Genomic DNA, 15,028 nt, shown 5'->3' on the forward strand with positions numbered 1-15,028 from the left:
CAACCAACTCTGCTTTCCGATATTTTGTTTATTTCCAATAGCCTAGGCCAGAGACTTGCACAGGTCAATTTTTTGAGACCCGCACCCGCAAAGTCCAGCACCAGATCCGCCCCGTCACCCGTGATAATGTCAAAATGAAGCCCACACCTGCCCGGACCCATTATTATTTGGCCCATTACCCGACCCGTGCCTGTGATAAATCACACACAAGCAAAAATCATTCAAATGAATGTGCTTTATTTTTATCTCGCACTATTGGAGCACGTATACCCTCTTACGCTCCGCCTCTACAAGGGAGACGTTCCCTCCAGGGCCGATGCTCTCTCGGGGGAAACACCCGTCACTTTGACCGACAGAGGGTCTGCTTATAGGTCGGAATGTAGCGGCCACCAATTCTTGATTCTTATACGCAACCAGCTCGTTCATTACTTCCCTAAACTGACACGCACACTACTGCACGCTCTCCTCGCTCATCCACTCACTCGCTGACGTCACACACATAGTCTACGAAGATTTCCTTTGGTTGACTACAGACCTAGCAATTGGGTAGGATGGAAAATTAAATGGTCTTGCCAGCCTGTGGATATGGAGGTGTTGACATGCAGTCTATTTTCTCCATCCCTTCCTTCTACCACCCAGTTTGAGAGGAAGATTGCATCTTTTAGCTGTTGCTGGCTGCTGCTGCACAACATTGACGAGTCATTCACAAAGACAAGGTTTGAATGAATATCATCAGGGTAACAGCTCGGGTGGAGATTGACGTGCAAGCGCGTGTAGTGTACGTGTCAGGGCCTAAGGATTTGAACCCCCACCCCCTTTATCTAGAACCAAGATTTCTAGGAAGAGGCTGTGTGTTAATATTCACACAGATGCAGTAAATCAACCCCTTCACTCCTGCTAGGTGTGTGTGTGTGTGTGTGTGTGTGTGTGTGTGTGTGTGTGTGTGTGTGTGTGTGTGTGTGTGTGTGTGTGTGTGTGTGTGTGTGTGTGTGTGTGTGTGTGTGTGTGTGTGTGTGTGTGTGTGTGTGTGTGTGTGGGGTATCTGCAATAGGCCACACTAGGCCTCTGGGGGTCTAGGTGTTCCAGAAGCAGTGGTGGGGCGGGGTTATATCCTCGGCCGTAGAACAGTGTTCTCATGGCCAGTAAGCCTCTTAGCTCCCCAGCAAGCAAGGCATGGGAAGAGCCTGAGATCCAGCTCTCACCAATGGAGTCACCTGTCAACACCAACCCAAAGCTACGTCTCCCCTGTCGCTCAAATAATGCAAAAAATAATCAGTCCTTTTGATCTGTCCTCTGTGTCCGGGGTTGGAGTCACGATGTGTGAGACCCAGCCTCACCCAGTTAGTAGGTGGGACACTTTCAGAACTCCTGGTTATGTCCACTGTGTCTGTGTTTTAAGCTACAAGCTAGTTGATATACACATTGCAACATTAATTACATTATTGTTTATGTAACATTGTATTACAATTGTTATTTGTACTTTCTAAAATATTTTGTCTGTGAATCATTCTAAGTCTTCCAGCGCTCTTATGAAGAGTGTGTCAACTTTCCCTCATCTCAGAGCTAGGGTTGTATGGAAGTTAATGTCTCATCGTTTTTTGAAAATTTAAGCAATTGAATTTTAAGCGCTGAATATTTATACATTGAAATAAATTATCTGAACTTTTTGCCTCTGAATTTAACTCTATCCATTTGAAACAAATATTTTGTTTCAAATGGACCATGTTCACAAATTCAAAATCTAATATTCTACATAGAAAAATTCTATATGCCAAACTCAGATGCAAAATTCAATGTATAAAATTAAACATAAATATTTTCAACGTCCCCAAATTAAACATGCCAATTCAGCTGCAAAATTCTATGTATGAAACTCTGTTAACATTCCGGGGACCCAAGGAAGAGCCATCAATCCAAGATGCTAGATTGTGGTCAAGCAAGGAGAGCGAGCAGGTAAAGATAGTTGGATACCCGTCCAACTCTGATGCATGAAGGCATGTGTACAAAACAGGTTTTAGACATGTCCAACGGCAACGGCTGTTGCACCGAATTCCGCTGTTGCACATTTTCTGCAACATGCACGGGTTTCAAGCGTAGACAGGCATTAAGTCGTTCACGTACGGAAATGCATGAGCTTAAAACGTTACGTTTGTTTCAGCATTGATCACTCGGAATGGGGGCAGTCGTTGCGTGACACCGGGCAATAGCACGTTTTCACAGGGTTATTGTGTTTTTTTTCAAAGGACTTTGAGTCTCATATCTTAAGTTTGTATTTTTATACATTTTATTTATCAGAACGTGTATGTGTTTGTGTGTGTGTGTGACTGACGTCAGCGAGTGAGTGGATGTGCGAGGAGAGCAAGCGAAAGTGCGTGTCAGTTTAGTGAAGTAGTGAATGAATCCGGTTGTGATAATAGAAGAATAGAAGGATAAAGCACCCAGCGGAATGGGTGGCGGAAATAGTGCCCTACTAAATTGGTCTCTTAACACACTACAATTACCCTTAAGCTGCATGCAAATCCACCCATGTCTCTGCAATCACACACTCACTTCACATACAGACATTAGTTCATCGTTCATTTCCTAAACTGCACAAAAAAAAAATGGTGTGCATTATAACGAAAACATAAATAAAACCTAAGATCCCCCCCCCCCCCCCCCCCCCCCCCCTCAACTTGTTAATAAATGTGCTTAATAAATATATTTGATTTGATTAGCATTTTACAGACCCGTACAATGGATAGGGCCTGCCGCCTGTATTACTCCTTACCCTTTGGTCTTGTACCCCCTTCCGGGTACCTGCACCGTGCCTCACTGCCAGGAGTCTCCTTAAGGCCATGCGGAGGGGCTGAAGCTATAGTCTAGTCTTGTGTTTAGTGGCTGTGAAGGGAGTTGGGGGACTTTTCTACCGATTTAATTCTTCTCTTGCTGGTTTCTTCAAATTGCCTTCTCTATTTTAAAGGCACACTATCCTCTGCTCAGGATGTCTCTTTGACCCAGCTATCACACACGCACACAGAGTTGACATCTCTGGCAAAGAATGTAATTCCTAATTTAATCGGTAATAATTGAATATAATCTGCAAGCGACTATAAATCCTTTGTGGTGAAATAAGGTCACTCTCCAGGCGTGATAAAGTGTTCATGTGGGGAAAAAAGGGCTTTTATTATTTGAGACAGTTGCCTGATTGTTAATTGATCAGTTCTGTCTAATGACAGTTCTGTCAGTGTTGTGGTAATAGCTCATGCTAAATCTATATTCAAGTTTGACGAAGATGGGGTTGAAGAAGGAATTAATAATAAGAAGAATATATAATTTTTCCAGAAGTGCTCTCAACATGCACCACACGTCCCCCACCACCGCATCAACTCCAATCACTTGCTTCCACCTCTTTCATTCATTCTCTCCCCCCCCCTCCTCTCTTTCCCTCCTTCTTTCCTCTCCTTAATCTGGTGGCACAGGAACCCATCCAAGGCCTTCTACCAGGCCTTCCAGCCTGGGAGCAGGTTAAGGGACTCAAAGACCCCCAGTGATAGGTATGGTACAGGACTGGTTTGCACTGGACCCTCCTGCTGCGTGTGTGCGCTCGTGCGACTGCGTGCGTGCGTGCATTGTTTGGAAGTGGAGAGCTTCGCTTTTTTGGCCATGTGCAGTGATGGACTCTAGGGAACCCAAAGCCTGGCCGCCAGGGAGCTTTGGGTAAAAGACTCTGTTGATCTCAATCTATCTCTCTCTGTCTCTCGCTCTGTCTATCTGTCTCTCGTTTTTACTCTCTCTGATAACCTGTCTCTAGGGATTTTTACACTGCCAAGCTGGCTCAGTCGCAGCTTGGCAGACCCTGCGATTTCACTGTCTTGCCTTTGTAAAACAGAGGGGGTAAAATCCCCCTTCGTCAAGGAGCCGGCTTTCATGGTTCACTGGAGAGAGCAGACCTCTTTAGAATAATTTGCATACTCTAAATGTTTTTATTTTTTCATGATTCAAGACACTTGCATGCAAGAATGAGTATACATCTGAGTGTAGGCTACAAACGCTATTAACTATTTACAAGTGCAAAAACGCCAACATAATCTATATTGTGCTGACCACATGTTTTTTATCCCGACAAAAGCCTCCTAAGGAAAGTTCCTCTGGTACTTTCTCGTAGATCGCACCATCTTTCCCCGTATGCGTTAAATGCAATTGCATCACCTTCTCTCGCATGATAGCCAGCATCTCGCGGTTTTCCCCGTCACTCCAGTTCGAACTTTTCATGTTTATCGCTGCGTATTCTCTACAAAAGAGCAACACCTCTACCCAGGTCCCGCCCCTGGAACTGCGAAGCTGTCTAATCGCATTTAAATCAAAATTAAACCGCCAATATGTAGGGTCCGAGAGGGTAAATTGGGGTGCAAAATCAGAACGGTATATTACCTCGGGTCAGTGTAAACGCGTGGACCATGGCGTAAAAAAGGCAGGCATATTTGGAATTGTAAAAACGTTTGCTCTCTCTCGCTCTCTCTCTCTAAAACATGTCTGTCTTAACCTGCTCACCACCAAGCTTAAATTGCTTTTAGGATTTTTAAGATTTATTCAGGAAATAATTAGACCAATTTTATAGCAGTAAGAGGAAGCATGAGGAGGAGGGAGGAGAACAGTTGTTGACGGGGGGGCGAGACGTGACCTAGCGTCATATGGCCACTGAGCGCATTGTGGGGCTCCTGCCACTAGGGAGTGGTAGAAGAATAAGAAAATAATACTATATATATATATATATTTTTTTATTTTTTTATTTTTTTTTTCATTCCCATGGGCCCCCCTCTGCCTTGGGCCCCCTCAAGCCTGTCCACCTTACACCCCCAGTCCGGCGGACCTGCCTGTGTGAAAGCTACTACCCTAATCAATTTAAAGATAGTCTTTTTTGTGATTTGGTTTGAAAAATAAGATTGTGAATATGTGGTTGACTGGCTTTGTGTGCTGCTCTCCTCCTCATCAGCTTGTGCAGTGAGAGGGGGCTGCTCATTTAATACAGGCTAGTGTTCATCAGAATAGCTGGCTTTAGACGGCGGATCACCAATTGTTCTAATTAAGCTGCGTTTCAGCCTCCTATAAGTGCTGCTGATACACTGCGTGGTGCGCTCACACTAAGACCCCAACAACACATTAAGGCCTTGTTCTGGTGAACACTGAAAACCTTTATCCACTCTGATCTACGGTGAACCTGGGGTGAGTTGATAATCCAGGGTGGCTTATTATGGCACAATGGAACGAAGATACAAATGCTACAGCTGTACAGATTCACTTCCTGTTTTGGAAGTATTTCCGTTTGCCATGAGCTGTTGTTCTTCTCTCTTGCCATGGTTTTATAGTGGGAGTATAACTGTCCGTCATCAGGGCATTGTGGTCCTGGTAGTTCAGTCGGTCAGTTTCTTGTTGTTGACCTTTTGGTGTACTCTGTCCAGACGGATCAGTCTCCACGCTGCCTTGTGTTGGATTCCCAGTTTGATCCTCGTTAAAGGAGGTCCGCTTAGTTATTGCATTGAATCCAGTTGTGGTGCAATTTCTTTATTAATCTTTGTTCTGTAAGCATCACTTATGCTGTGAAAGTCATTGACCACCAAATGGATAATTTCAGATTATCACTGTTAAAGTTTGTGATGTGCCCAGTCCCTTCTGTGATCCCAAAGATGTGGCTGCCCTCTCCTCATGAGTTTTTTTTTTGTCAAGTGGCAGTGCGTGAGAGAGAGGAAGATCCCTTTGTTATTACCTCGGAGACTTCATGCCTCACTAGACTTGTGTTTGGAAGGGTTGCCAGAGGCTGCTTCATGATAGCATGTGCTCCTTTGACTGTAGAACTGGACCACTTATTGGCCTTTATGTGAAGAGTTGGGCTTACACCTTTTGCACAAGGTCAACTTTACAGAGCGCTTAACCATCCCTTAGCCCTTACTTCCTGTGGTTGGTAGAAGCAGTGAGGCTTTGCATTGCACAGGTAATCCCCTGGAGCACGCTCTATCTTGGGTTTTTGTATACATTGGCGTCCATGAAGTCCATGAGAACGGGACATGAAAACGCCATCAAGTTCAACTCTACCCCCTGGCTTATCGACCCCAAGCACCATGTGATGTGTGGATCAATGGCTGATGCACTTGCTGTTGCCTACTTAAAGGTCCCATGGCATGCTACTTTATGGATGCTTTAATATAGATATTAGTAGGCCCGAAACACATTATTTGAAGTCGTTCCCGGAATTCAGCTGAGGTTCAGAATTACAGCTTGCAGTGGATGTATCGCAATGGCGAGGGGCACACAGCCTTTGGCCGTGTTGTGTATATATTCTAGAATACACGTTCTAGAATAGTCCTGGAGCTCTATATCTAAATAATATATTATGCATAGATATCTCTATCATACAATATATATTATCACTGCCAAAAGCTGTGCCTCCAGACGATATTATGAATGTCTCCCGTAGGGGTGTACGGTATAAACTGTGCTGAAGGTATACCGGTGTGAATTTGCGCTACGGTATGGATTTTGACGTTACCTCGGGACCGGTGTGACCGGTAGACAATGTTGTGTGTAACGCGTAACAAAGTAAGTAATGCGTTAATACAGTTCCCTAACTACTTTTTCATGTAAAAAGTAAAGTTACGAGCAACTACTGAAAATATGGTAACGAAACATAGTTCCTTTTTCAATTCGGCGGCACGTTACTTTTCCCAGGGACAGATTGACAGCGATACTGCCTTCTCAGGCAGTATGCTATTGCGCAAGTACGCAGGTGCTTAGCAAGCGCTCCTGCGTGCTTGCGCAATGGTCCCTTCACAAGCTCTCATTCCACAACGTACGAGACAGACGCTGGTAGCGTGAAGCCGTTTCTGCAATCAGACATTGCTTCCGCAGGCATTTTGAAAGCCAGTCCTTACAACAAAATGCCAGTGGAGGAACGAGATGACAAACGTTGTCACTGTTTACCTGTCTAAAGACCTGGTTCCCTTTCAAAATGTCGATAGAAAGGGCTTTAAAGAGATGGTCAAAACACTCAATCCCAGGTACGCGTTACATGCCTGCACACACTTCAGCCAAATGCCAAAACTATACGGCAAGGTCCGCAAGCAAGTGGAGAAACAAATCCATACTATTAAACATTAGTGTTTTTCAGAGATGGAAGTAACTTGAGAAAGATTTAAAAAAAATATATGCGGTTTTGCTGCCTTTCCAGTATTTTACCCCTTCAGAGGCATTTATATCGAAATTAGAAGATACAATTAACATACCGTGATATAATACCGTTACCGTCTATTCCTCAAATCATACCGTGATATACATTTTAGTCCATACCGTACAGCCCTAGTCTCCCGCCGGATCCTCGCCGCCTCGGCAGCGGTCAGTGCTTAGGCACCACCGCCTCCTGCAGCGACGAGGCGGGGGTCCCTTGGCAGCGGCAAGGGGGGCTACAGTGGGAGACATTCGCAGCCAACAATCCCTTTCTCCTCCATGTCGTGGTTCATATACTTCAGGGAGTAAAAGCCAAAGTTCCTTTCCCCCCAATATTATGAATCACAAATGACTGTCAGGTTCTCCGACGTCTCTGGTTCTTCCACTTCCACATCAATCTGAAGTAGACTGAACTGCGCGCTGCTTGCTGCCGGCTGCCCGCTGCCGGCTTCCCGCTGCCGGCTGCCCGCTGCCGGCTGCCCGCTGCCGGCTGCCCGCTGCTGGGCGGTGGTGCTTCACGGCAGTGGTGCCTCGCGGCAACCGGCGGTAGGCAACATGTTGCAGTTCATATACTTCAGGGAGTCAAAGCCAAAGTTCCTTTCCCCCCAATTCCTTCTCAACCATGGCTGAGATAACCCCAACTACCGTCTCGTTGTGGAAATACAAGAAGAACCGACATGTTATGGGCAATAACACCAACAGCAAACACTTGCGTTACAGTGTGTGTAATCACACACACACACATGTGGCGCTCGCACGGTTGTGTCTCATTGGCGGGCCAAATTCTCTGGGCCGGCAAGGCAGAGAAAGGGGAGGAGCTTAGATCCTTTGTGACGACATATGGGACCACATTCCAAATCAGCTCGCTTGAGCCTCCGTTTTTTTCAAAGGCGAGCAGAACACCTATTGCTCGTTTTACACCAAACGCAAGTTTTAGCCACTGGGGGACCATAGGCAGGCTAGGGGAACTCATATTTATGTTAGAAAACCTCATAAAGTGGGATTTTCATGCCATGGGACCTTTTAACCCGTCAGCCTCGGTGTATAGCGGCTATCCACTTTTAGACTTCCTGTTCGTCAGCACTGATTTAAGTATTTTATTTCTTTATTTCTAACACTTTAAACATCGACCATGGTCAGTTTGTAGAGCGTGGGTTAATGGTTTGATTCCTAATTATGCTGACTATGAGGAATGTATGAACTCAGTGCTATAAGATTATTTAGGTTAGTGTTCACCAATGGCCTTTTTTATAAAAAAGACATGGATGTATAGATCGATGTATAGTTGCTGTTCCACCTGAAGCAGTTCATATTGCCCTTGATGGTTCATACTGTAGGCTTGTTGTAGCCTCTGGCCTCAGTGTGAGCTCTTGGAGGTGGTCAGTGTCCTCCCAAGTCACCCTGATGTAATGCATCATGCATCATGCTCATCCCATTCATTCTGACTCGTGGGATGTGTTTAAACTGCCAGACATCGCCAAAGTCTTGGCTCAGGGTACCTTGAAAAATGGGAAACACATGCGTCATTAAGGTGTTATGTTGCGTCTGCTTGTTACGCGCGTTGCCATAGCGACGAAACCGTCCCCCGGACCGTCACATATTCTCTTGATGCAGATAGCATGAGGGTGTTCCTCGGTCTGTTTTGTCTCCCTGTGGTTAAACTCTTAAGTTCTTTCCAGTTGAAACCCACCTCCAATGCAGGTCCACTGTAAGTCCTTGTTCCTCTTAAACATACAAGAAGTTTGAAGCCTATTTTCAGGCAATCTCGTTTACAGGCATGAGATTTTAATACTTGAAAAATACATAGGATTATTTACAAAGGTTGTAAAGAAGGTGGTGACTTATTTAGATATAATATGCAGATTATATAAAGATGGTTAGATGAATAGATATTAATCGTGGTTAATCAATGCATGCTGTTTTATTTATATTCGAACAACCTAACACTTTTCTTTTTTTTCTTTTTCAAACTCCTGTGGCCTATAAATAATCCCCCTCAAGTAGCCGACCTACTCCTGACGGCCCACATACCCGGACCCTGACCAAGGGGTTCTCGGTTACTGGGTCCAGGCCAGGGGGCTGTCCCATGCATTTTAAGCGCCGCCACGTGAGGTCAGGATCATAAATCCAATCGCACCGGTGTGTATTTAGACTATTGGGGTCAGGGAAGTAACAGGACGTGTGAGGTGTGTGTGTGCCTCTCTAGGCTGGTCTAACGCTGTGTGTGCCACCATCACTACAGAACATGTGTCTGTCTCTCTGGGGGTCAGCCGGCCTATCTGAGCGCAGGTCGTCTGTTGCTCCTTCAAGCCATCTTTAATCTGCCCATGTAAACAAAACAGACCAGACCCAGCTTCCATCGCACTGTCCTCCTGACCCACACTCCTTATCTTGCTTCTTGTTTGTCAAATATGAGTGTTGATTTAAAACATGTGCACTGAGTACCTCATTCATGGATTAACTAAGTAAAAATGACGACCCAAATGTTAACTGCTTAGGTGTAAAGACCATGCATCAAAGACTAATTTGGAAAAAGTAGTTTGTATCCTCGCCATCTTCACTACATCATCTGCTTTACTGTAGCCATTGCTTTGGTTATAAATATTTTTTAGATACTCAAAGCCCATCAAACTACCAGGTAGTCCTTTGAGATCATTGTAGCAGACATTTTTGTCCCAAGCAACTTGGAAGTGAGCATATGTAGATGGTTGGGGCTAGGGCTACTTCCTCAAGGATGCCTACAGTTGGACTATAGTAGTTTTAATGGTTGAAAACCAGAACCTCTTTGAGTCCAACACCCCCCTCGCCGTGGTCCGGCAGCCCAGCGCTGACCGTTGTCTTGAGTCGATGACACAACAACAGACAAACAAACAAAGAATTGTATATTCTAGCCTACCATAAAATCTGATTGATTAGTTTCATTTGGGTTGTTTCAGACGGATAGCGACAAGCCTGTTGTCAGCGATAGGATGATACGGTTCGGTACGGCCCGCTTCATTTGAACTGGTGGTGGAAAACGCAGCACGGCTCTGCATGGCCAGCAGTGCTGCTGGCCATGCATGGTAAACCCCATTTATCCTGCAGAGTCTGGTTTGGAAACTAGAGCTAGGTTTGCGAATTAACAATAGCTGCAGTCAAGAGGCGGCAAAAAAGAATGGAATTCATTTAGTGAATAACATTTGGAAGGGGGGGCTATCAGGACATGCAAACCGTGCAGAGCTAGTGGCTTTATCAAGAGGTTTGCTCAAGTTGAGGTTAGAGGACTGTGGCCCAATTGGAGGGCTGAAGTTCTGATTCCCCCCAGGAGAATACTCGAGTGAACCCACCTGGCTGCCACACACGCCTCGACTCTCACTGCAGGGGAGGGCTACCTGTTGTCCTCATTACGTCAGTCCCGACATCATTAACCTGAGGCTCACCATCACTGCAGCCAGCATACATGGAGGAATCAGGACGAGGGGATTATGATTCTGTAATGAAATCTGAATTATTATGCACTGTGCGTGGAATAGGTACTGATCGGCGTGGATTATCAGGGTTTTATACCCTTTTTTTTTCTTTGTTTCTAGAATAGAACAAAAAAAACACGATTCAAATAAATGTGTACAGCCCTGCGGCAGAACTCTTCTGCAACATACTTGATGGACCTCGTCTTGGTCGTAGAACTATCTCTTTAAGGTATGTGTGTGTGTGGGGGGGGGGGGAACGATCGGGAGCTCTGCCGTCCTTTAGCCACAGAGCTCTGCCTCCTGTATCCACAGAGCTCTGCCTCCTGTATCCACAGAGCTCTGCCTCCTGTATCCACAGAGCTCTGCCTCCTGTATCCACAGAGCTCTGCCTCCTGTATCCACAGAGCTCTGCCTCCTGTATCCACAGAGCTCTGCCTCCTGTATCCACAGAGCTCTGCCTCCTGTATCCACAGAGCTCTGCCTCCTGTATCCACAGAGCTCTGCCTCCTGTATTCACAGAGCTCTGCCTCCTGTATTCACAGAGCTCTGCCTCCTGTATTCACAGAGCTCTGCCTCCTGTATTCACAGAGCTCTGCCTCCTGTATTCACAGAGCTCTGCCTCCTGTATTCAGAGCTCTGCCTCCTGTATTCACAGAGCTCTGCCTCCTGTATTCACAGAGCTCTGCCTCCTGTATTCACAGAGCTCTGCCTCCTGTATTCACAGAGCTCTGCCTCCTGTATTCACAGAGCTCTGCCTCCTGTATCCACAGAGCTCTGCCTCCTGTATCCACAGAGCTCTGCCTCCTGTATCCACAGAGCTCTGCCTCCTGTATCCACAGAGCTCTGCCTCCTGTATCCACAGAGCTCTGCCTCCTGTATTCACAGAGCTCTGCCTCCTGTATTCACAGAGCTCTGCCTCCTGTATTCACAGAGCTCTGCCTCCTGTATTCACAGAGCTCTGCCTCCTGTATTCACAGAGCTCTGCCTCCTGTATTCAGAGCTCTGCCTCCTGTATTCACAGAGCTCTGCCTCCTGTATTCACAGAGCTCTGCCTCCTGTATTCACAGAGCTCTGCCTCCTGTATTCACAGAGCTCTGCCTCCTGTATTCACAGAGCTCTGCCTCCTGTATTCACAGAGCTCTGCCTCCTGTATCCACAGAGCTCTGCCTCCTGTATCCACAGAGCTCTGCCTCCTGTATCCACAGAGCTCTGCCTCCTGCATTCACAGAGCTCTGCCTCCTGTATTCACAGAGCTCTGCCTCCTATATTTACAGAGCTCTGCCTCCTGTATTCCACAGAGCTCTACGTAGTGTGCCAGTGCCTGTGCAATATTCTGTACTGGCTCTCTGAGTCTATTGCATGTAAATAACTTCTTAGCAGATTCAAAGGCATCTGACCACATCTCAGCATCAAATTGAACCCCAATATCCATCTCCCATAATTCCCTAATTCAGTAGGCATTTACACGGTTAAAGGGACACTGTAATATTTTCAGTCATTTATTACCTCAAATCAACGTATTCATTCATAAATAAGTCCTCATTGGTGTAAAATTATCTCTGCCAAAAATCTCACTTATCCTCCTGAGTGAAGAATAATTAATGTGTAGTTACATAGCTTCATGGAGGCTTCTATGTTCTTCCGGTCTATGAACTGCCGAGAGGGACAAAAAGCACTACGTGGTACAGGAAATGCAAACGCGTTTTCACTCTGAGCCACGTGAATGATGACTGAAATACTTCATTAGTTTACACAATGATTCAATGCAGTTTGATATTTGTTTGAAATAACGAACCTCATCATCACTCGAATGACTCGATTAGGTAGTATTGGATGTCATGACACAGCTTCTTGGCACATACTGCCCACCGTAGTTTTTGAACAAGCTAGCACTGTTAGTTTGAATGCAATATACAATTGTACCACTAGATAGGAGTATTTTTTACAGTGTCCCTTTAAAAAAGAAGTCTTTCATTAAAAAAGGAGATGAATTTTTTATTGTTTTAGGTAGCTGAATTAAAATTGAGAAGGAAGCTTTCAATTGGACTTTTTAATGGTTGATCTGTTGGGAGTATAAAATCAGATTTAACAAAATGCCTCACCTAAAAAAAAACAAAAGTGGCCGTTTTAAGGTATTCTATATTTAGACTGTGCGAATGAGATATAATTATGACTTTCAAACAAGTCAGACAAATCTTAGGTCCCTTGAGTACCAGTCTTTGAATTATTTTTTTTCCTACACCAGGAGGGAAGACTTCATTTTGTGTTAAAGGTTGTTGCGTTGATGAGGGGTTTACCCATTAAAGTCTGCTGTCCAGTGGATAAAGAGTGGCTGTCTTGTAGGCATATTCAGGAGAAACCTCTCCGGCTGACGTGCTTAGTAATATCACGCCATATCTTAAGATATTATAGGATTGTTTTTAACCCCTGCTGGCACGTTAACCACTTTAATTGAAGTAAGGCTGAAAAGGGAGAAGGGGGCACAACACCATGCATGTACGAGGGGCTCTGTATGATGTAGAAAATTGCTTGAGCCAGCCTGAAATTATCCAAAAATGACAGGCCCAGTGGTAATACAGAAAATTGGGAAATGCTTGACCACCCTTTTCTAGCCTGGCTCCGCCCGCCTAAGTACTTCCACAAAATGTTTATTTCCCTTCAGTACTACGTCTGGGTCTGCGGTTAGTGCGGTATATTCGTGGGTTTTCTCCGTCCAAATTTTGTGCGTCCAATCAGCTAACAGAGGGAGTGGCTGAGAACAATTACGTTAAAGTCAGCTCTTGTTGACGGAGTGTGTTTGGCTTGTTTACAGCCTGCGCGCTACTTGATTCCCGGCCAAACGTTAGCGATTGGTTATGGCAGATCCAGAGTGGCACCGGGCAGATCCAATAGTTTTAAACATCAACAGACACCTGCCTTCAAGTGAGTTAACGCGTTTGTCAATTGAGTGGGTCAAAACTCTCTATGCAAATTAAATGAATTATGAGAGTCTGGTAGAACCAGGCTAACCCTTATCTATTGGTAATTGCAAAGTTTTCATCTTTAATCTAGATTTCTTTCCATGCCATAGGAATCTTTCAATATCCAAAATGGTTGTTCTATTGATTTTAAGTGGTCTGGGAAGTACATTCATCTTAATCAAGCTAAGTCTACCCATCCATGATAGAGGGAGATCAAACCACCTGTTAAGGTCATATTTAACTGCTGTCAGAATTGGTGTTAGATTCAGTTTATACAACTCTTCAATATTTGCTGATACTCTGATTCCCAGGTAAGTAAGGCCTGAAGTTGACCATCTGAAGGGGAAATTGACAAGAGCCGCCCGGTCCCCAAAAACACCCAGGGGCAAGGCCTCCGACTTGTTATGATTAATTTTGTACCCTGAAATCATTCCAAATTGACTGATAACAGATAATAAAACAGGTATAGATCCCTCTGGATTGGTAATAAACAGTAATATATCATCGGCATAGAGGGAAATTCTGTACTCAGTGTCTCCTTATATGACCCTCGACAATCCTTGGTGTTTCCTAGTCTCTGTGAGAGGTTTGAGCGCAAGCGCAAATAATAGAGGGAAGAGGGGACAGCCTTGACGTGTACCTCTACCCATGGGGAAGATGTGAGACATTGATCCATTAACCAGGACCCTCGCAGCTGGAGAGCTGTATAGAAGTTGAACCCACTCTGTGAAACCAGAGCCCAACCCAAACCTATCGAGGACATCTAAAAGATACTCCCACTCCACCCGATCAAATGCTCTCTCAGCATCCAATGGGACAAATAGGAGCCTATTGTTTGTGCTTTGTGAGAATTGTATTGTAAACAATGTTAACAATCCCTCTAAAAGAATAGCCCTCTTGTGATATAAATTGTCACTTTATTTTTTCCACAGTGCCTCTGGAACCAGTGTAGTTGCCATAGACAACAAGATTGAACAGGCGATGGTGAGTAATGCATGAACAACTTCTTTATCTGATCATGAACCACTTCTTTCATGTCTGCTATAATCTGCTCCTCACACTTCAGCCATGCAATTACCTTCACGAGCCGTTGATTTCGTTTTAAACCATTAAAATTACGTCTGAAGATGATAATAAAACAGATTTAAATATTTAAAGGTAAACTTCAGGGTTTAAGGGTTTAATGCGGAAAACAATTTGAGAAATTGGGCCAGTATTGAACAAGATTGCTGCAGTCGTAATCCACGAAAATCGGCTGAGATGTAATCCCTTTCAGCAATAGGTACCGTCAATGTGTGTCTTTTTAAGGTGCTTGTTTTTGCCACTGACTGGGTGAGAGTATATTATAACATGAAAAGAATACCTACTTAGAAATACAACTTTTTTCTTTCCAATTGGTTTGATGTGTTTGTTATTGAG

The 15,028-nt window shown here is 44.7% G+C and overlaps 1 protein-coding gene across 2 annotated transcripts in view; it reads left to right on the forward strand.

Annotated features, from left to right (window-relative positions):
- Positions 1–15,028, forward strand: part of LOC130388354 (TSC22 domain family protein 2-like) — a 32,415-nt gene that overhangs the window by 12,969 nt on the left and 4,418 nt on the right. The window contains exons 2-3 of one of the 2 annotated variants that reach the window (XM_056597821.1): positions 3,462–3,536; positions 14,542–14,593. In XM_056597821.1, the coding sequence (XP_056453796.1) occupies positions 3,462–3,536; positions 14,542–14,593 (127 nt within the window). The remainder of the gene's footprint in view (positions 1–3,461; positions 3,537–14,541; positions 14,594–15,028) is intronic. The other variant, XM_056597819.1, reaches the window with a different exon arrangement.

The sequence above is a fragment of the Gadus chalcogrammus genome, chromosome 8, assembly GCF_026213295.1.
Source record: "Gadus chalcogrammus isolate NIFS_2021 chromosome 8, NIFS_Gcha_1.0, whole genome shotgun sequence".
Taxonomy (NCBI): Eukaryota; Metazoa; Chordata; class Actinopteri; order Gadiformes; family Gadidae; genus Gadus; species Gadus chalcogrammus.